The sequence below is a fragment of the Protopterus annectens genome, chromosome 2.part2, assembly GCF_019279795.1.
Source record: "Protopterus annectens isolate FY-2018-M chromosome 2.part2, PAN1.0, whole genome shotgun sequence".
NCBI classification, from domain to species: Eukaryota; Metazoa; Chordata; order Ceratodontiformes; family Protopteridae; genus Protopterus; species Protopterus annectens.
In genome coordinates, this window is record NC_056730.1 from 470685146 (window position 1) to 470709360 (window position 24215).

Below are 24215 nucleotides of genomic sequence, written 5' to 3' on the forward strand. Positions count from 1 at the left end.
CAGTGCTAGAAGTCTAAACCTCAAAATGCACTCACTCGAAGAACTCCTTAAAATGGAGAACATCGACATCTGTGCAGTGACAGAGACCTGGTTCAAAGCTCCAGAGAGCACCCCTGCATTACCAGGCTATAATTCATACCATACTTTTCGGCCACCTAACCTGGACCGAAACACTAAAGGCGGAGGCATGTCCATATTCATTAAGGATGTCCACACCTCCAAGCTAGTTGCTCAGCATAATGCATCAAGATTATCCAAATGCAACTAACTCTGGGCAAGACCGCAATCCAAATTGTAGCTTGCTACAGACCCCCCCCAGGATTCCCACTCCTTTTTCCTTGATACACTGGAAAATATTAGGGTACAACCCAACATCCTAATAATGGGTGATTTCAACAACCCCACTATTAACTGGGAAAACTACTCATGTACCAACACTTTTGCTCAATGTTTTCTGGAATTCATAAATTCCAGCACCTTGGATCAACGTATCCACACCCCCACCAGCGGCAGCAATGTCCAAGACTTGGTCATTACCAACATGGGCGACCGGTGTTCCACACCAGAGGTCAGTTCCTTGTTGGTCAGATCCGACCACAAGCTAATCACCCTAGACAGCCACATCCCACCCCCACCCCACCCCCATTAGGGAAACAACCGTAAAAAATTTCTCCAAAGCCAACGTCACGCTTCTGAAGACAGAAGTGGCAAACTTCACGATACCCATGCAGCTGGACAATAGAGATACGACTGCTGAATCCTACACAAATGCACTTTATAAGCACTTACACAAGTGCATGGATCGTGCTATCCCTAACAGAACCAAGATGCTATCCTCCAAAAAAAGAAAGCCAATCTGGTGGTCTTCTGCCATAAACAAACTCTACAACTGAAGAAAGAAACTGTTGCAAAAAAAGAGTAAAATCCCATGATTGGAGGAACTCCGTGGTCAGCCTCAGTAAGAAGCTGAGATCCCTCATAAAATCCTCCAAAGGTAGTTATGAAAACAAAATCGCCACTGATTCTAAAGACAACCACAAAGCATTCTGTAGCTATGTCAAGAATCTCAATGGCAACACTCAGTTCTGCTCTGAGTTACAGCACAATGGCACTAAATATACAAAACCAACTGATATTGCCAACATCCTAGCAGATAGCTTCAGTGCTAACTTTACCCCCCCTCTTACCCCCTAAAGGGCCCATCTCTATACTGGAAGAAGGCAAAGTTCCTGTAATCATGGCTGCACAGGTAAAAACCTCACTCTCCAAAGCCAAGAACACAGCATCCATGGGACCTGACAACATCCCAGGCTGCATTCTACACGAACTACAGAATGAACTGGCACCCCACCTAAGTAGCATGTTCAGTCATACCCTCACCTCAGGCTTTTTGCCCATTGAATGGCGCACTGCGGCGGTTATCCCACTCCACAAAGGGGGAGCCACCGCCCCATTAGCCTGACGAGCCTGGTATGCAAGGTCATGTAACGTATCATCATGGAACTCATAAACAAAGACATTGGTAATCTCCAAATTCTGGACCCCCATACACTTTGAGTTTGTAAAAAGCAGATCATGTCTCCTAAACCTGTTAGACTTCTTTGAAGCAGTTACCAAAGCTATAGATGACGGTAAGGTGGTTCACACAGCCTATCTAGATCTCGCCAAGGCTTTTGACACCATCCCCCACTCTGGAATTATAGATAAACTCACTAAACTAGGAGTAAATCCCTATGTCACAAGATGGGTTGCCAACTGGCCTACTGGCAAGAACCCACATTGTGAAAGTAGCAGACTCCAAGTCCGACTTCAGACCAGTGACAAGTGGAGTACCATAGGGTTCAGTCTTGGGTCCTCTCCTGTTTGGTATCTACTTCTCTGAAGTACAGGCTAACACAGAAGGTCTTTGGCTAACTAAGTTCGCAGATGACTGCAAACTAGGAACCATAATCAAAACTCCTAATGCTGTGGACATTCTACAAAAGGGCCTCACTGAGACAGATGCCTGGTGTCAAAGCCATGGCTTCAAGTTCAATGCCAAAGTGCATTGTCATCCCCTTTGGTAAAAACTCTATACCCATGAACTACCATATAGGCGGTAGTCTATTTAACACAAAGTGTGATGAGACCTTGGGACACAGGTGGACAGTAGTATCTCCTTTGATAATCACATTGCCACAGTGGTCAGCAAATCCTTCTATATGGCACACCTCATCACAAAAGGTTTCTCATCCAGAAAAAAAGGTCATTGTTCCCCTCTCCTCATCACTCTTTAGACCCATTATAGAGTACAATGCCCCTTTTGGTATGTACCTCACAAGACATCTACAACAACTGGAAAGGCCGCAGAAATACCTCGCAAAGAGGATTACTGGCCTCAAACAGATGCCCTATGCAGACCTTCTTAAAAAAACTCAGTTTTACTCCGTCACATATCGCCTACTCAGAGGCAATCTCTGCCTAACATACAAAGCTATGTCAAACCCAGAGCTGTTGGACATACTCCACTTAAAGAAATCCCAATCCTTCCGAGCTGTACGCTCTAGCAACCTAAACCTTGTCACCACAATAAACAGAACATGCTGGAGGGATAGATTACTGTCCCAGAGACTTCCTGTACTCTGGAACAGACTACCTATCTATGTCAAACAGAGCTCCTCATTAGCACTCTTCAAGAAAAATCTTGATGATTGGATGAGAAATAGGAAATTCACCCCAGTGATCACTTCTGTGGCTCTGCTTGACGGGGGCACACGAAAATAATTTTCTTGGGTGGCGAAAGCCAGGGTACCTTTTTGGCTAGGCTTATATAGGCCCTAGGACCAATAGCCTAGTACCTACGTATGAACCTAAGACTTAATAACCTTCCATAACAAGGCTTTGCAATGGAAAAGGAGCAAAGGCATTTTCCATCATTTTATTGGGCTCGTGAACTTATAGAAGTTGTTTTTATTTGAATCTTAGAGATCTAGTGGGAAGGTAGCTAGGAAGAACAGAGGTTACAACAGGGCAGGCAGTGGGTTTATATGTAATGTTTTGGGCTGTTAAGAATTTTGATGGTAAGATGTTGAGGTGGCTCTAGCCATCTCAGATTGATGAGGTGCAGTGGTAAGTAGAATACAGCATGTTGCAAATTTTGCTATTTTATTACAGCAGGCTTCTAGTTTTGATAAGGGGAAGATCCAGAGACTAGTAAGGATATTGGCACCATACAGGAGGGAAGTATGTATTAACAAGAGTGGTTTTTGTGGACTGGTTAAGAAAGTGAATGCCTGTAGAACATGCCTGGTTTCCGGTGTTTATTTTGGGTATGGAGATCAAACTTTAGGTTTTCGTTGATGATTACATCTAGCAGCTTATTGTGCACGACTGCTTCAGTTAGAGTGTTATTTAGGAAATTAATTTTAAAATTTGTTTTATTTCCTGTTTACGTTTTGTTTTATTAGGGTTAAGTAGCAGTTGGGAGGTATTTAACCAGAGTGCAATTGATGAAAAAGCTTGTTGGGTAATAAGTTGCAGATCGGCTAGGTTATTTGATGAGCAAATAATAGTTGAGTCATCAGCATATTAAATTAATTTGGCTTTCTTAGAGGATAAATGTAGGTTGTTTATAAAGATGTTGAACAAAAGGAGCTCAAGGATGGAACCTTGGGGGTACTCCTGTGATGTTATTAGGAAGGGAGAAAGGGAGCCATGCCACTTTACTGACTGTTGTCTATCAGACAGATAACTTTTAAACCATGCAAGGGAGGGGGATGTGAGACCAAGAGAGGAAGGTTTGTTTATTAACTTAGTGTGAGAGACCATATCAGATGTCTTAGAGAGGTCTAAAAACAGTGCAGTACAATCTGATTGGAATCTCTGGCATAATTTATGGTATCCAAGAAGGATAAGAGATTGGTTGAAGTGCTGTAATATGGTCTGAAGCCGTGCTGGGCTGGAGACAGTAATGTGCTGTAGAAAAGATGATTAGGGAGTTGTATATGAATACATTTTTCAAGTATTTTAGACAAAAGTGCTAAGATATCAATGGGGCAGTAGTTAGATCTGAGGAATTGCCTCCTTTGTGGAGTGGGATAAATAATAATTTCTTCCAGACACCTGGAATATACGATTCTGTGATTGATCTTTTGATAAGACTACTGATTGTGTAGGCTGTGGTGTCAGCGGCAAGCTTGAGGTATTCTACAGGAAGGTTGTCTGCAGAATTTAAACTTGGTTAGAGTTTAAGACATTTTTATGAGGTTGGTAGATGCTGGATGGAGTGTAAAACTATGAGCAATAGTAGTAGAGCATTGAGTGAAGCCAATATTTATGTTGCTTGTTAAAGATGTATTGGTAGCAGGGGATTGATTTACTGAAGGTAGAGGAAGGGTATTGTTTGACACTAGGTTGGAGACATTGTGAATGTGGCAATTTCACGAGGTGATTTATCAGGGTAAGGGTTGTGGCTTTGTTTTGTGCCTAGTTTGAGAAGTGAGTTGATTTGATGACCACAATTTGTGGGGGTTGTGAGAGTTATTACATTGCTGGTTAGTACAGAATTTTTTTTGTCATTGATAATGAAGTTTTTGACTTTATTTCAGAGTTGTTTGTAATATAATTTGTCAGGAATTTTAGATTTTTGCCGTTCATCCCATGCTTTGTTTCTTAGACATTGGTTATTAGGTGGCATATGGAAGCCATGGGGTGATTGATTTCATTTCTTTTAGTCTGAGTGGGAGCTAAGCTATTGAGAATGCTCAGGAATATGACATTAAAGTGATTTACAGCTTCATCAAGAGGAAGAGTTTTTAGGGTAGACCAACTAATGGATTTTAGTACGTTTAGAAAGGACTGTATATTAAATTTTGTTAGGTTATGGATTGTCTTGTATAAATGTTTATTAGGAGTATGTTTTGTTATTCTGATGGCATAGAAGGGCAGGTGGTTGCTAAGAGTGTCTGGAAGGGTACCAGTTTGTGTATACTTGGTTTGGATACTAGAATCCAGTCTAATGTGTATCCTTGTGTGCTATTTTTATCATACCTTGTTAGAGGATGCTATAAGTTGTGATAACTTGAAAAGGTTTATAGAGGTAGTGGGAGAAGTAAATGTAAAATCTGTCCAATTTTTGTTAACATCACCAATAATGAGTGTTTCATAAAAGATATTTGCAGTGATCCAAGATAGGATGCTTTCAAGTATGGGGATGTTTTGAGCTGGGGGAATGTAAATACCAACTATACATAGGTTTTTTGGATTGTTCATTTTTAGGATAGTAATGAGTAGTTCAGCATTATCAAACTTGGAGATGTGGCCAGAGTAATCTGTAACTGGAAAGTGGCTATTGTAAAATAAGGCAATTCCACCCACTTTTTTGTAATCTGTCTAGTCTGATTAAGTTATACCCTGGTGGAGTACTTTGATGCATTTTATATTAGGTTTAAGCCAGGTTTCTGTGGCAGCCAAGAAATCTGGAGTATGTAATGCTACCCTGGCATGAAAGTCTGAGGGTTTGTTACAAATGCTGCAAAAATTGAAGGTAATGAATTTCAGATTTTTGCTATATGATGAGTTTATTAGGGTAAGGTGGAAACCAGAGGTAGTGAGTGGGCCTGAATTGGGGTGAACATCACCAGAGAGGGAGATAAATGAAAAAGGTGTACAAAAGTTTGAGTATAAAATGGGATTTTGTTATGTAAAATTGAGTTTTAATGAATTTAGAATTGTATTGTAAAGGTTTTATTTTTGGAGAGCGTAATGTACAAGTTTGAAATAGACTTGATGATATGTTTGAGAAACTTTTTTGTGTTATGAGGAATAGCTGTATTTGAGCCTATGGAAGTGATATGGGAATTAATAGTGGATGTGTAATAGTTTGTTGAAGCAGTAAAAGCAAAGATAGAGAAATGGAAATTGAGTGCTAGTGCTGGAGGGGTATTGGTATTGTCTTATAATCTATAATGTTAGGATTTGGCAGTCTTGTATTAGAGAAAGCGATAATGTGCCAGGAGGAGAGTGGTGTAAAGGGTAAAAGAAAGAGGTTATGGTGGTGGGAGACAATATGAGAGGGATTGTAGTGTGAAGAAAAGAGATGCAGTATAATGATGGAAGGTTTTGTGGATGTGTGGGGAAGGTGGGTGATGATGTGTAGGACACAGATTGTTTTAATTGGTTGGTTTGGTTGTAGGAGGAGTGTGGGACATATAAGTTTAGGAGTAGTGGGAGTGGGAAATGGGCTAGGGTATGGGGAGCAGAGTGTGTACCCAAGTGTAGAGAGGGCAAATGAAGCAGGAAGAATCCAGTTGCATATCTGCACGTTTGTCAAGGAAAACAATCAGTAAGGAAATGCTGTTATCTTGAATTAAGTGTACTATTTTAACTACTGAGCAAATACATTAGATAATTTAGAGGATACGCATTAAGCAAACTACTTTAAATATACCAGCAATAAGAAAACAGGGTTTGTAAGTGAAATAAGAGAAGAAACCCAAAAACACCATTAGAAATATGGTGGAGCAAAAAAAAAAAAAAAGCTAATTAAGTAGAAAATTGTAAAGCAGGGCACGATAAAATGGTGAAGATTCATTTTATGTAGAGAAAATGAAGTGGAAAGCAGTAAGAGGGGTAATAAGTATGTCCTGGTGATGTGCAGGAAAACCTCTTAGAGGTATCAAAAATAATGCGAGTTACACAGCAAAAAGCAGAAACATACAGCAGTAAGTTGCGGTCAGTAACTGAACACAGGGGTCCAAGTGTTAGGTGAAGCCTGTTTGCTTTTAGGCAAGGACTGGTGCAGCAGCAGCAGTTGTAATGTGGTGGAAACAAGTCCTTACCTAAGAAAAAGGAAAGAGAACAGAGGAATGGTAAGTTGTGAATGTGAAGTAAAGTGAATAGATAAACAGTGAGGTGATCAGCAGTAAAAAGAGAGAGTAACTAGGAGGTGGGTTAGAGAAGCTATAGGAGGGTACAGAAGGTCCAGTAGCAGATCTAATAACTTTTGGCCAGTGAAGAGAGGAAGGTAAAGCATAGAGCCTGTTATGGTAATATAACAGTAATAAATATTGACCAAAACCAGTAGTAGTATGAGCTGATGCAGCAGCAGGTACAGTCCAAGCAATACAGTGAAAATGAGCACTATAAAAGCATGCTTAGATAAAAGCAGTATAAGAAAACAAAATATGGTATATCTAACAACAAAAACAATATATAATCATTAGATATCAGATTTGCACACACATTTAGGATACAGTAGGTGTTACATAAAAGTTGACTTATAAAGGTAAGAAGCACTACTTGCATATGCGAACTAACCACTGTGATCTGCTCTTCTTGACCTTATCTGAAACTGTGGAAACTTTGACATCTTTTCTGATATGCTCATTTTTGTCTGCTATCCTGCAGTGTGTACACTACTACCCATCTCAGGCACTTTGTCTCCATCACTGCAAGCTTCCTCAAGTGCTTTGTCTTCACTGTCCAGATTTTGTAGCATGCAGACATACCAGATGCACCATTGTTTTTTACACCTAGCTTTTCGGCTTCTTTGGCATCCTTCAGTCATACACTGCCCTTGACTCTCTGTGCCATCTTTCTGCAGCTAATCTGACCTCTTCATTCAGACTTCCCATCTCCCAGTTACTTGAAGCTGTTAACGTGTTTCGCTATTTTCCTTTCTATCTCCATTTTCAGCTTCCCTAAATTCTCCCATAAGCTGGCATGATCACTGTCTTTACTATTACTCAGTTCCATCCTGTGATCCTTCAGTTTTGAAATCTGGTCTCTTATAATTTGCTGAAGTTCTATTCAGAATCTTCTTACAGTACCTCATATTCTGCATACTGCGGCTTTTCAAGCATTTTCCCTTCTATCTTAGTTTTCATCATTTTCTGATTCCCTACTGTGCTGCCATAGCAACTGCCTTATCAGTACTCAGTTTCTTTATATTCCAGCCCTCTGTCGTTTGCTGAAGTTCCTTATCAGTCTCTCCTTGTAGTGCCACATCATCTACATACAGCAGTTATGTTCATCTGTCCCCTTCAGCCTTTTTGCAGTAGTCCATAACCAGTATGAACAAGAGTAATCTCCGGGCTGAACCCTGATGCACACTCACTCCCACTGGGAACCCCTTTGCGAGTTCAAACTCTGTACTTATTTCACTGAGTTCTTATACATAGGCTGCAGTAAATCTACCAATATTTCTTGGACTTTGAATTGTCACAGACCTGTTCAAATCTGTCTTGTGATGCTGTCATATGCGTTCTCCAAGTCTAGGAATGCCCAGTTGGATCTTGCCTTATCTCCAACTTCTTTTCAAAAGATGGGTCTTACTGTAAGCATTGGGCCGGTTGTGATGCATGCTGGCTTGAGTCCGAACTGCTTATCTTCCATCTTACTTTCTACTACTCTGCGTATTTATTGGTCACCCTATCCAGCACTTTCATGCAGTGTGACAGGAGTTTGATGTCTCTGTTTTGCCACAGATGAGTGTTCCCTTTGTTCTTGTACATTGGCACTAAAAAACGTATTCTCTAGTCTTGTATGTTATGACTTTCTCTCCGTACCACATTGAGTACCCTTAGGATCTATTTCTCCCCTAACTCATCCAAAAATCTTTATCAAGTCTGTGATGATATCATTTGAGCCTGATGCTTTCCCCTGTCATCATTTTCCTTTGTGTTTTTCATACTTCTAAAAGGGAGGTTCTTCTTCCTCTTTCATTGTAGGCTGTGCATGCAGCATTACAGCTTTTTTGGGTGTTTTCTTTATTCAGGAGCTGTTGGAAGCACTCCTGTGTCTTTGATGTCCCTTGGACTGGCAAAACAAACCAATGAAAAAGTATACCACTTCAAAGTTGAATGAGGAAATTGATATCTTGGATGAATGTATTAAGAATGACACTGACTTTAACAAATATAAATATGAACATATTTTTACGAGCATAATTGGCCAAATTATTAAGTTAAAAGCTACCAAAACAAAAAACTAGAATGGGACAGCTCCGATTACAGTAAAGGAACTGCTTATCCAAAACCCCCACCCACACAAGAATGGCTCAACCCCTTGAGCCATTCCTATAGTAACGAACACAACCAGGCTTCTGATAGGCTGCATACTTGACTCCTCAGGATGTAGTTACACTGAAGCAGTTGTGGATCCAAGAGGATAGTACGCAGAGGGCTCTAATTGGAACGGACATTTAAGGAATAATAACAGAAACAAAAGTACTAATAAGAACATTAACGCTAATGATATCCAAGGATATAATGGATCTGTCAATCAGGACAGTGTCCCTTCTAACCGGGAGTCTAATTTTGACAACAGTTCTCAAAATTTTCACAAGGGAAGCCGCCAGCAGGTGAACCCAACGAGCAATTTGAGACCCCTCAATAGGAAGGGCCCAAGAGGGGATTGGTCAACACAGAGGTAACTGTTGATCCAGCTAGTGACAACCTAGCTGGTTTTTATTGTATGAATAGCAATGTTCATGCCAATACATATAAAATTTTGCTTAATAGCGATCGTGCCTTTAAAATCTTCAGTTATTCTAGTGCGATGTGGATACTGCTTTGGTTGACTTGCTAGCTAAGGGTTTAACATTTGTCCCTGATCAAAGGGTGAATATGGCAAGAACAATTGTTATCTTAAGAGTATTCATTCGAATTGAACCTGTAATTTATGTTTAGGAACCAACCTGTTGTGCAGAAGGAATGTAGTGTGTTAAGTGCTTTTAATCCACGTTTACCCCCTATTCTATCAGTCTTCAAGCGTGTCTGTGAATTAGACTTGCGTGGCGCTTTAGATAACAGTAAATGCAAGTCCTTGAATAAAACATTGAATTTTACTAAACCGGGTTGGGATAAATTGAACTGTTTAAATTTTCAAAATGTAAGGGTTGTAAAACCTGACAAAGTGGGCAGTCTTTGATTTAGCCTCACTAAATGAAGTGAATCGAGCACAACAGAAAATTAAGGTATTTTTAAATGACTTATTTATAGAGTCTAGAATTTCTGTAGAATTATATAATTATTTGTTGATTTTGGCTCCTCTTACACCAGTGATTTTTTGAAATCCCGAAGGTCCATAAAGACCTGGGGGACCCACCCCTTTGACCTATTATGAACGGGAGAAACTCCATTACCTACCCCATAGCGAAATATGTGGATACAGTGTTGAAGAGATTTGTTGAACAAGTTGACCATATTTGTAAAGACTCTTGGTCTTTTTTGAACAATATCAATAGTCTTGAATATAAAAATCATATTATATTCTTGACTATTGAAGTAAAAGATCTGTACACTGTTATACCCGCTGATAATTGGTATTGAATGGGTAACTAGTTTCATGATGGAAAAGGGCAGCACAGCAAGCAAAACTGAACTCTTGCAGGAACTGTTAGACTTTATATTGACTAACAACTATTTTATGTTTGAAGGGTGGTACTGTTTGCAAAAGACAGGTGTTGCAGTGGGCTCTCCGTGTGGGGCAAGTTTTGCCAACCTTGTGATGGCTCATTAGGAGCAACACTTTGTATTTAACAACAACTTATACAGGGGAAATATTTGTTATTATACTAGATACTTGGATGATGTTTTCTTTGTTTGAACGTGAAATTGATGATATTCTAAAATTTGTGAACTATTTGAATGGTTCCACGCAATTCCTGGCTTTTACGTATAGTTTAGATACGGAGAGTATAGCATATTTGGATGTAGAATTATATAAAAACAGGAACAGTAAATTGTTCAAAGCAAAGATTCACTGGAAACCCAATTATTCCAACTCATTCCTTCATTTCACTAGTAGCCACCCTTACCAACAGAAAAGAGATCTGTTGTGAAGGGCCAGCTGGTGAGAGCGGCCTGTATGGTGTCTGAAAAGGAATTTTGGGTTGAATGTCAAACATTGAGCGACATGTTTTTAAAACGAGGGTACCCCCCGCAATTACTGGATGAACTGGTGATTGAAGTGCAATATAAGAGGGCCAATGGTGTTTTTACTCCTATTTTAGCACCCAGATCTGTCCTTAATGGTACATAGACACTTGGTACTGAGCACATTCAGTCAGGTAGGTCAGATCCATTTAATGTCACATTCATTGCATCATTTAGTCTTGATGCCTTCATTGTACAACAAATTATCTCTAAATATTGGAGTTTATTAGTTTCGGATGAGGACCTGGGTCCTATTGTTCAGCTGGGTCCCAGGATTACATACAGAAGAGGCCTCAGTCTTAAAAGTCTGTTGGAAAGGGGAAAGACCTCAGTAGTGAGAGCCCCTGGTATGTACAAATGTGAGAGTTGCTCATATTGCAGATTCATGGAAGTTGGTAACCTCTTTACTGTTAGAGGTAAAGGATATTGTATTAATTGTGGATCTAAAAGCGTGGTCTATCTGGCCATCTGTAAACTTTGTCCCTGTTTCTACGTCGGTAAAACCGACCATAAGTTCAAGGACAGGGTTTGAGCACACTTACAGTATTAAGAAACTAAACGTAGAGAATGTGTTGGCCAAGCACATCCATGAACATCCCCATCATAATTTTAGCTTTAGAGTCATAGACCAGATAGAGAAGAATCCTTGGGGAGGACCATATACACTTTGAAATTAGAAATATATGAATTATTGTGGCAAATTAAATTAAATGCTTACAGCCCACCAGGCTTGAATGACATGTGCTCACTAGCCTGTGTTTTAAAGTTAAGGAGCTTGCAAAGGTAATCTGGTGCCTTTTTGTATAAACAAAGGTAGTGAATCGATAACTGTTTTCTCCTTGCTTTATATACAAGGATTAGTTCACTTTACCCAGTCTAGTTTAGGTTATCTTATTTAAATGCTTTCCTATTACTTAAATACTGTTCGTGTTTTATACAATTTTACATATAGTTTTGTAGGTTTTTATGTCTTTCAAGAAATCTAAGAACATTGTTCACGATTGTATTATTGGATGTATACCTTTTAGGACTTAATGTAGCCATGTGATTTGATTCATTAGTATAAATGGTACTGCTTTTGAAAAGTTTTCTTTGAGGAAGTTTTGCTCATTGGAGCAAGACAAAAGCGCTTACTTTACTGTTTCTGGGATAATAAACATCCTTCTTGTGGAACTTATTGCTGCCAGTGGCCTTTTTCTTTATTTTTTGAAGTCCTTTGGACTGGTGACCAGGTTGTTGCTAACATGCCTTACAAGTGATGTCTGATAATTATCTTCTTTATTTTTCTGCTGTTGCCTTCCGACCTGATAGAGCTTCCTTGTGCCATCTGCTGAGTCAGTTTCCAAAAGCTGGTAATTTTTCTCTGATGCCTTTTTCTTTGCCATTGAAACTGCTGTCTTGACATCCTGTTGGCCAACTAGTACTCTGTTTGCCTGGTCCATCCTTTCTGTTTACAACTTCTTCCTGCTCTCATTTTTCGATAAATTCCTTGATTTCTGAACTCTAGCATTAGCTTTCCTTATGTTTCTGATTTCCATACCTGACTCGGCTGCATATCTGGTCTACAGTGCACTCCATCTCTTTCATCCTGAGGTGCTAGTGTCCTGGTATTTTCTTGAACTCCTATGCTTTCATTCCAGTCATTTTCTGTGTCTTATGTCTTGTTTCTGTTGATCTTAAAGCTTTCTCTGACCACTGCTTGCAGCTGATTGTGGCCTGCTGTGGTTTATGCTCTTGCCCAGTCTTGCATATGAATTTTGACTGAGTCTGTTGGTGAACCATGTTTTAGGCATCATTGAGCCAAGTATCAAATGGTCTCTTCTATGTTCTTCTGCCCCACCCCTGTGGACCCAGGCGGCATGTCATGTTGTAGCTGTCAGATGTATGCATTCAGGTCAGCTGTTATCAGGTCAACTCATTTTTGTCACGCTTTATCTAGGATGTCCTGTAAATGCTGCATTAATTCCCTCTCTCTCTTGCCATCACAAGCCAGTCATGGGCCATAGGCTGAGATTATGAATGGTGCTCTGTTTCTACATTCAAGTCTAATTGTCCTGAGTATGTCCATATTGTTGATGACATCTGTCACAGTGTTCAAATAACTTTCTCTCACAACAGTTCCCCATACCCAAGTCAAGTGATTCTGCTGCATTGACCTTCCACCTTGTCTTTTGGGTGCCCAGTCTTTCTTCTTACCATCATGTCATCCACTTCCAAGCTGTGCTGCGTCAGTGAACTTACATTCAGTGTAGTGTAGCCATCCTTAGTTTGGTTTTGGCAGGTTGATTGGTTTTACAGCCAACTGTCACTCAGGAGTGCTATTCCAAGTGGCAAAACTTACTTTAAACAACCAGCAGGGTGGGTAGTACTAAACCTTCTCCCACTTTGCCATCTAATCAGTCACTCTCTCCCCTGCAAGTTGCAACCCAACAATGATGTTTAGTTGAATATTTAAAAAGGCATCAAATGATGATTATTGAGAAGCAACTGTTACAAATGCAAGCAACTTAAAGAAGTGAGTAATAAACTGTTTTCAAATTTATTTTATAATTTTTAAATCTTTGTCATGCTTTAACTATTTTCAAATTGGTAAACATCATTTCTCAGATGGTCAGAGGCATAACAGTACACTTAATTGTTTTATATGTTGGCTTCATACCTGCACACAGTAATATATATTACTTTTGTGTAAAGAGACAGTTGGCATAATGCCCATCAGGGGACTGCCCTTCCCCTTCCTCACTTCACACAAAAAGGAGTAAAAGGCAATGTCACACAGTGGAAGTACTCCCTCTGTCGAGGGTGAGGGAGAACTACCTGCAGTCCTGCACACCCAGCCAATGGACCCCAGGGCTCTTAAAACCGTGTTAATAACAGTTGATTTTGTGTATATGGCAAGGAGTATAGGGAGGCTGGCAGTCCCTTTGTTGGATATGGGCATTCCCCTTATTTACTTAAAGTAATTTGACTGCAACATTGTCTTCTTCATCCCCAAAAAAATGCTTGAATTTCTACACTGGAATGATGGTGCTTCATTTGTGTAGCAGTTCACCCAATTTGTATGGGGTCAGTCGCTCATTGTCAGGCATTCAATGCAGTGCCCAAGCCTGTGTGAAAACGATGTGGGTGCTTAAAGTGAATTATGCCACCCAGGAGAATGTGACATTGGCCTACCTGTAACTTTTTGTCCCATTTGCTGAGATTTATGGCAAGTACATTAGCCAGTGGGAGGCCTAAATGTCAGCATGGATCTGTAGTGTAGGTTGGGTTCTCAACCCACTTAGTAGTGGGAAATGCCCATGTTGATTTTTGGTAGCAAAATCACCTACTATCAGTTTTTACACTGACATGGCAACACAGTCTGTGGTATATTTTCTCCTAATTAAAGGATATTGTGCACCACAATTAATGCCAAAAGCAGTTCACAATAGGCACTATCTAGAGGATGTGCTGCAGCATAGGACTCTGCTCAGTGTTCAGGTGCACTCTGTTGGCATTCCTTTTAAGTTCAACTAAGAAGGCTGGGTTTAAACTTAGTACCTTCCATCCTTGAGGTGAAAGCACCTAGCATGTTTTGGGAGGTGGGAGGAGGCACACAAGACCAAGGAAGAATGTGCTAATTCCACACTAACAATGACCACAAGTTAGGATGGAACCCTTTACCATGTGTCTGTGAGATGAAGACCTTAGCCCTTATGGCAAAGTGTTTCGTAACACTACAGTATTAAGTCTGTATTACATCACATTATTAACTAAGTAAATAGCAGATGACAAAAGACTAGTTTTCATTGAGTAAATATTTTGGTTCCCTTTTAGATCCAATGAAAGTTTCTGTTTTGAAGCAAGATTCTACTAACATGGCTCCGGACTGGAACTTTTCTTTGATTTCATATGTCTTCTCAGTGTGGTAAACTACATCTGTCTGCTCATATAACTGAATAAAGATTAGTTTTTTGTTGAAGGCCCTTTAACTGGTTCCAGAAAACTTTGCCAGTAGAGCCAGCCAAGTTACTTTACAGCATGAATACTTTGCTGTTGGTGTCATTCATTCACTTTACTGTTGGTATCCTTCATTCAGAAATACTCCCAAAGCAACTGTTGGGACACCCATCTGTTCTTTTTCAAAAGTAAACTCACAATAAGACATGTCTCACACTTTTCTAACTTTCTGTGCAGTTACTTAATACTTTTAGGATTGACCAGAAACACACCAGTATTCATAATTACATACTGAAAGGCCCATGGTCTTCCCCCCACCAGCACAACCATTTTCCATCAGCTATTTCCCAGGGCCTCCCCTCAGTCATGTGCTCCACCTTCCCCAATACCTCTCCATCTTGCACCCTCCGACCATGGCCCTGAAATAGGGAATTCACAGCATAAGCAGGCAGGGGGATGTGCACATGGATAAGCTAATGGTGTATCTCAGTATAGTACCATCCTGACTGCTGTTATGGCTTTTTTTGAATGTCCTGTCCACTGCCCTGGCCAATTCCCAGTATCCTTTACATATTCTCACACCACTGGACTGGAGTCGTTGGTCTACATGAATGGCTTTTAGCTCTTGGTCGTATACTCTGCCTCCGCCTTCTGTGGTAGGTAAACTGACAAGAATGCTAAGATAGCTCATCCCCAGCTGACTCATCATGGATCAGGTGCAGTAATCAAACCCCAAGTCACCTGGGTCATAGGACTCCATCCCTCTCTGTGCAACTTCATCTTTAATTTTTGAATTTATTATGGTGCTCATTTCATAGACGCATGTAACCAAGTGAAGTGATATATGTATGTAATGTTAAATATAAAAAGAAACATAATGCTGCAGACTGTAGAATTATTTACAGTGCAAAGACTGTAGGAGTAGTACCAAATAATATAAAAAAAAATACTGTTGTAGCAGCAAAGTATAACAGTCAAACCAATCTGCTGCTTAAATATTACACAAATGACTGCTAATACACCGGCAATGCCCCATAGTGCACAAATCAAGATGTCACCTGGCAGCCAAATGCATCTCTTTGATCTGTAAAGATTAAATTAGCAGATCTTCCACAGTGGTCGAGTCCATATAGAACACACAAAAGGAATGGGATATCTTGCTACACCAGGAAGATAGCAAGAATCCGAAAAATGTCATCAATCTATATTATTTAAATTGTACAGTGTCGGAAAATTGTACGAATCTCTTTAAACTGAATATGACATTGTCTTTTGAGCTTTTCTCCCTGGCCCAATGCTGAAAATGGGTTTATGACCCAGTCGGACTTTCCCTGTCAGCAAATGTCAGTAAATAAATTAAACAAAGTTTACATCTTCAAGTGACACATGAAAAGAGTTTCAGAAAAACAAATACATATCTGAAAATGAAGTGTGTGTGACATCCCTAAGACTGTTTGCATAGTAAAAATCTGCAATCCTTAATGACTGCAGCAAGCGACCACAAAGTCAAGAACTCAGCAGCAGGCCAAGATAATGGTTTGCAAACTGTAACAAACAGTTGCAAAGTACAACAATGGAACCCTTTCCTTTCAAAATCGATTAACATAGTAAACATTCCAGCTATCCTGTCTCTCTTGTTACCTGTTTTAATTATCCAAGACTTTGGCTAGATCACACAAGTAGCTTCAACCTTCTCGCTAACCTAATCTGTAGTCAAATGTGGAGAACTTCATCCTCCCTTTGCATTTACTGGACTCTAACTACTGAAAGGCCCATGGTCATCGCAAAATATGCCCCCATTGCTAAGTTTGGATGCATACTCTGTTTTAGTCAGGGAATATACCTCAAATGCTTATTGACTTTGTTTTTCTCTATAAATAAGTAGGTTTTTGTCTCTCCACCTTGCAAATTGCGTGGAACACCATTATTTTTCCTTAAATAAAGTATTATGTCAACCCATTTGAGAAAGGACAGTACTACTCATAGTTACCTTTATTCATACATTTCTGTTCTTGAACCCATACCATTCCTAGTTAACATTTTAACTTTTACTCACTGTACATACTGTTTACACTCCTGAAGTGATGGTGCACTGTTTCTTCAGCACTCCTTGTCTTTCTTTATGCTCAGTCTCAAGATAGGTGTTTTAAACATTGAATTATCACTTGTGACATAGGCACATTTACATTAATATAAAAGTAATCAAACTGTATTATGTTAAAATTAACAACATTTTTTCACATATATTGTTATATATCATATAACCTAAGTAACATTGCATAAATTATTCAATTCCTGCCCCCTTTATTAAACAAGAAACATCTTTATTAAACCATCACTTATGACATAAACCATCACTTATGACATAAACAATCATACATTTATATAAATAAAAACAAACCACACTAACATAATCCTTCTTGCAAGCATTTTACATCAGAAACCGTACTGACACACTCCAAGTTGCAAACATTATACATCACTTATAATCTACCCAATAATTTTCAGTCAAACATTAATTAGCTCATTTAAGTCCTACCTTCTTTTAAACCTTGTTCCTTCCCTGTATGTATTGTTCCCACATTTCCTATTTTTTCTATGTAGTTTGTTTCTACTTTTTTCTAAAGATCTCAGTTCCAGTTGTTTTAGCTCTGTTACTGTATTCACTACTTTGGATGTTAGGAGACAGCTGTCCCCAGCTTAAAAATGGCAGACTGCCTTCACTTCCTTGTTATTTCAGAAAAATTAAAAATAAAAAAAACACTTTGCGGAAAAGCAGTCAGTAATGGTCAGGAACCCACACGCTAAAAAGCCACAATGGGGATATCAACCATAGTGTGAAACTCCAGACAGACAAAAGGCAAATCATATGATAATCACCAGTGACTTTGGTAAATCTGCTTCACATGCAGTACACCAAGAGTGAGAAACAGGAAGAATAAGTATGCAAACCACAACAGAGATGCGAGGAGATAGCTGTCCACTGATGGAATATCAGAGCATCTGGTGGCTTTTGGTTGCATTTCTTTTCCATATGTGTATGCTAATAAGAGGAGCATCACAATGCTATGGCAGTTACTGTTGCAGCCTCAGAGTGCATGGTTCTCTAGTTTGATTCTCAGCTGGGGTACTGTTGCTGCGTAGTGTGCATATCCTCCCTGTATCCACATGAATTTTCTTGTGGGCTGTGATTTCCTCCCTTGCCGTGAAGAGGTGGAGGAGCATTGCTCCACAGTTTCCATAGGTATTAAGGAGTGTAAGAGTGAGTGTGTGTGCCTGTGTAGGGTTAGCACCCCATCCATGATGAGCTTCTACCTTGTACCCCACCGAGTACTGGAATATTAACCAAACAATGAAAAACTTAATACCAACAAAAACAAAAAAACGCAGCAGAACTCGCAGCAGCATATTTTTAATCAGTAAACTTTTCTCCCTTTCCTCCCCTGACATGTTAGACTGAATTCCATTCCACAATTATTCGGAGATTGCTTGTTCTGATTCTTCAACTGCTCCAATCACCTCAGATAAATTCAATCTAAAAAAAACATCTTCAGGATGAGTTGGCCCAGAAATTGGTGCTCCAGGAGGTTCATCTGACTCGCTGGAAACACCCTTAGTCCCAACCATACCCAAAACATTGTTAATTACTAATAGTACCCTTCTTGAGTATGCACGGCTGTCCTCATATTCCACTGTGTCCCTATTCAAGTTCTTCTGTTTCTGCTGTCTATTGTGAACAGTTCTCATTAACCCTCTTGAAAAATATTGTAATCACGAGTATATGATGGACACAACAAATTACTCTCAGTTCTGGTATTGAAAGATTTAATTTAGTCATCCAACACCTGCAATTTGCATTCATTGTCCAAAATAATTAATTTCATAACTTCCACACCAGTCTGATCAAAAAAATTTAACTCTGGTATAACATGTTCCTCACCAGCATAACTGGAAACTTCCAACAATGCAAGCCTTTTGGAAGCCAGTTTACTCTGATACATTTGGCTAGATAACTGTTGTCCATTTGCATATTCCTGTATTTTGTTAAATAATGCTCGGTTTCAGTTGCATGGATAATGAATCTGTCACTCTATTGTCCAAACACTGAAATTTATAATCAGAATTAGCCAACCATGAATGCAAATTTGTTGCTTCTGATGAACCATTTTTCATTTCAGCAGGACCCTTATAAATAGAGGCATTCTGAGTAGAAGAGCCAGCATACCCTAAAGACAAGGTGATCTTATTCTTCCATATCTGAAAAAGTGGGAGTGAAAGGTACAAAATGTGCCAGTTGTTGAATGAGAATAGTTGAATCTCCAGGTATTACCTCAACTGGTGATGCTGTAATCCCTGCATCCATCCACAACCCTTTTCTTATTTTTGCATATGGGGTTGGGGTGTCACATCAACAGTGACAATCTAGAGTCGAGGTTTACACCATTGGGTGGCTAGTCCTGCCATGGTAGTTTTCACACCACACACTCATGCACATTTACACCAATGGCCAATTCAGAGTGTCCAGTCCACTTAGTGCATGGCTTTAGATTGTGGGAGGAAATCCACGCGAACACAGGGAGAACATGCAGACTCCACACACAAGGTACTCCAGCTTAGAATGGAACCAGGGAACCTGTTGCTGTGAAATATCACTACCAAAAACACTACAGTACCAAGCCATAATATGAGCCACGAGAATCCAAGGAGATGCGCGCCCAACCTTTTCCATGCCGTTTTCTGGTCCAGCTCACCTTGAAGATGTTTTTAGATTCATTTCACCTGAGGCAATCAGAGAGGTTTGAAGAACCAGAATGATTAACACCTGAATTTTCTTCGAATGGAATTTAATCAGATATGTAAAGGGAAGAGAGGCAGAAACATTTACTGATTAAAACAGATACGTTGCTGCAAGTTCTGGTACATTCTTGTTGGTATTGAGTGCTGTAATAAGTTAGAATCCCCTTTTTCATTAAACAGCTAACTGGAGAATTAATTCATATGCTAGTGAATAACTGATGATCTCTGTCTATACTGTATTGTCTATTTTTATCACCTTTCATCTGTTGAAACTATTATTTATGGGCATTTTTTTTGTCTTTCTATTGAAACTTTTATGGATATAGCCTACTAAACGGTACATTTTTGTTTTTTTAAGCAAGACACATCTTTATTAAATTATCACTTATGACATAGACAGTCATACATTTATATAAATGAAAACAAGCCATATTGACATAATTTTAGTTGCAAGCATTATGCATCACTTATAATGTATCCAGTCATTGTCAGACATTGCGTAGCTCATTCAAATCCTGCCTTCTTTTTAAACTTATTCCTTGTCTGCATGTATTCCCAAGATTTCTATTTCATCTATGTAATTTGCCCCTTCCCTTTTCTAAAGATCCCAATTCTAGTTGTTTTACCTCTGTTACAGTATTTCACTATGTCTAGTTCAGTTGGTTTAGACTTTGGTTTCCATTTCCTTGTAATTGTTTTTTAGCAGCCACCATAATTACATTTAGCAAGGCCTTACTAAGTCTAGGCAATTCCAGTTCTGTATAATAGCTCAAAAAAATATTTCCTTAGTCATACCAATTTACTTGCCCAATATTTCTGATGGAATAGTCTGCAGGAACTTTTTAAAGTCTGCCAACTCCATTACACTCCCAGAAAATGTGTTCCTAATTAGCACATCTTTGTTGTACTTGTACAATCACTGTACTTTTTATTACAACATTGTCATGTGGTCTTTTTTGCTGTGAAATCATTGTGTATGCTTTTGCTTGGTTTATTGTTGAAAAAGGTCTTTGGATCAGTGCACCTAATCAATTAGCAAGCAAACAAGTGCATAACCTTTTTATATTTGATGTGGCACTATCATTTGTTGCACTGTTTAATTGTTAGTCCCCATGCATTTGCTGCATATTCTTGAAGAGTTTATGGAAGTATGCCTGGTACAAATCCATATTAATTTGACAGAGTATTTCTTGTTGCTTGAGGGGGATTTTGTAACTGGAGTATCTGTTGAATTATTATGACACTTATGAGAATTTAAAAAAAAAAGTCCTATAGTAACATTTTTTTTAATACAGATGTAGGGGTAGAGGAGACTGAAACTACAGAACAGCTACAGCAGAACAAGAGAGAAGAAACCTGCTCTCCAGTACTTTTTGAAGACAGTTCATCTCCATTGCATCCGCAAGAAATTATCCAGAATAATGTAGTCCCACATAAAGAATGGACTGACCTGCCATCACAAAATATAGTTGTTTTTGGAGTTTCTGCAGAGGAAGCTGTCCGTGAAATTCGCTTCTTGATAGAAAAGAAGACCACGCTCACTGCTAGTGCAGGTGATTTTTCTAATGTGTGTTGTTTAAAGTCATTGTTAGTTTTTCGTTAAAAAAAAAAAAAAGAGTGGGGACATCTAAAGTTGGATTTGTGTTCTATGGAATCATATACTTTTCTGTCACACATCATTGTAAGATAATGAACGTGTTTTATTTAGAAACCAGTGAATGAAAAAGTCATACAGTGTTTTTACCTAAGCTTCTTAGGGTAAAGATGTATAGAGAATTATGATTAGGTCTCTAACCATAATCAAATGTTAAATGTTTGAGACATTGATGTCAAGACATTCAGTCTGAGAGTGAAGCTCGAGAGGTGAATCTTGGCATCCATGTTGATAACACACAATATTCTGGGATATGATGGGAGACCTGCTCATAATTCTTTGTAGTGCATGTAGCTTTATCTTCTCTCATGTACTGCAAAAGTTAGAGGAAAAAGTGCAATACTGATAAGTGTTGTACAGTTTTGAAGGCAGTAACACACTAACCTCCGCCGCACAGTGTGTCCACTAAAAACAGTATCAAGAAGCATTTAGACTGCTAAATATTTTACACTAAAAAAAGTTCAGTTGAAGTACTTAAAGTATTTATGATGCTTTTTTGAGACTGCTGAACACTGTTAATGCTCTACCACAAGACTAGTGCTTAAGAAAAGCACCATTCTAAAGTGCTTGACAAGCATGAGTTTTCCTTGATTTCACTGCCCAGTTGCGGCACTCCATGCACTTCAAAATGGTTTTAACTAAAGAGAATTCATTAATGAGGTACAGTACTACTAAAGCAATGCGCTGTTCTACAAAATAGAATATGAATTTATGATACTTTTACTCAGGTGCACTAATGCTAATTTGTGTGAGTAAATAAGTGTTTTGCAGAGTGTTATATCATGTAATAGTGTATTGGTACAAACACTAGTAAATGGTGTCCTTTTAAGATTGTAGATGTTTTATGTTAAATGAGCTAGAGAATCAAGCCAAATGCTGTGAATTTGTTGAGTTGTATGATGAGATCCAGAATAGTATATTTTAAAATAAAATAACAAATGTCACTAATACAGATATAAATGTAATTGCTTTCAGCACACAGTTGTGATTCCTCGCATACAAAATCCAACAGGATGTTCGGTAGTCATGTCTTACTTTTGTAGCATTGTGAGTTTCTGGTACAGTGTGACAGTGCAAGGGTAACTCCCCCTTACACTAATTCAAGCTCTGCAATGGGCTACTCTTCACAGAAGCCCATATATATTATCTGTGTAAACATCAGTATGAAGAAGTGTTTGAACACGTACACTATGAAGATGATATACTACATTCATTAGACTTCTATCTACTGTCATTGCTTTATATTTGTAGGTCTACCAGTCTGCCACTATCCTTTCAGAACCTGCAATGAGGAATGGCATGGTCTGTTTGTGACATCTCTCCATGGGATGACATTAACTTTGCAGCTAATACAAACAATTATATACAAATGTCATTAGTATGCAGGAACATGAAATGAGGTGCACACATGAGCCTCCTTCTCTGAACTGTGTAGAAAGGTATGGGATAGCTGATGTCAGTTAAATACTAATAGGATGACATTCAATAAGGATGGAATTTATCAAGGTAATACTTGTATAACAGAGTTCATGTGCACCTGCTCCTCATAAAATTAGCTACCTTGTCAGTGGACTATGTTGTGAATTTCTCATACAGGTAAAACACACATTAACCCTGACGCAGAAGTCAAGATACAGCTGGTGATATCAGGCATATAAAATCTTTGTGACACATACACCTTCACTGATGCATTGCATGCAACATATTTGATACATTTCTGTGCCTTGAGTGGGCACTTAGTGGTTCTGAGGTGGTTGATATGTTGCATTACCATGAAACATTTCGTATACCAAATCCTGCTTGCTGTATACATGGATGCACCCTTGGCATTTGCTGCAGAGGCCACTATACACAATATGGGACTGGCTGGAAAGGCAACATAGGGTACTCGTATGATTTTGACAACACCAGCAGTGAGAGATGGTCTGGAGGATGTAGCCCAATAATACAAAGAACATTCTACTTCTCAGTTGTAATGTCTCACACCATTCTGCATACAATTAGATGATTGACATAGTATGTGTTTTCTTGGCTTTTTGTGTACTAGCAGGGAACAGCGGGTACAGTGTCATCTTTACCCCCATTTGCAACTGCACAAGCCAGACTTTGTTTTTGCAGTACAGTATTAATGCTGTATTACTGATATTGGCAGTCATTGTAGTAGGAGAGTCATTGCCCCTTACCATTTACTATACCACAGTTCGGTGTTTTTTTATGCAGTGGGACTGCACGTGGTTTTTCACTGAATTGTGTCAGAAAATTCTGTGTCAGAGAATTCTGTGCACAATATCAGTATGACATAGCAGTGGGTCTGGCCCTTTCTGAATTCCGGTCTTTAGTAACACTTTTGACTTATCCAGTGGTATGTTTGAAAATCATTTCTGCTGTTCTGTATAAGCATCATACACCTAGTGCTCCTGTATCAAATTTCTTCTGGAGTAATACAAATAATTTCTATGTGAACTTGATTCAAACTCCATACTTGTGAACATATTGTTATAAAGTTCAGCTTTTATATATTGCTTTACTTTGCCTTGCCTCCTCTTCTTGCTTCTTCTAGCTGCCATTCTGTGCTTATACCTTTAGTAACACTGACTTTTTGTCAACTGATATAAAATTTCTTATATAACACTCTTCAGTTGCCTCTGTATAAATTGTCCAAGTTCATGTAGTAGCATAAAAAACAGTGCATTAGCCATATCATTTATTTACTTGATTACTCTTTGTTGACAGGGTTGTTCCCACTAGGCCAGCAGCCTCTTTTTAGGGGAGACCTATGATTGTATTTATGTTGACTAGGGCAAATTGACCTTGGCACAGGGGAACTTCCCCTGCTCTAAGTGCCATGGGATCTCTTACAACTACCTGAGCTAATGTCAGGTCAGGCAGATTGGACATTGATTTTCTTT

The 24215-nt window shown here is 39.0% G+C and overlaps 1 protein-coding gene across 1 annotated transcript in view; it reads left to right on the plus strand.

Moving 5' to 3' along the window:
• The window catches only part of POLK (DNA polymerase kappa), a 1256064-nt gene that overhangs the window by 444152 nt on the left and 787697 nt on the right, over positions 1-24215 (plus strand). The window contains exon 6 of the mRNA XM_044064442.1: positions 20948-21205. Within this exon, the coding sequence (XP_043920377.1) occupies positions 20948-21205 (258 nt within the window). The remainder of the gene's footprint in view (positions 1-20947; positions 21206-24215) is intronic.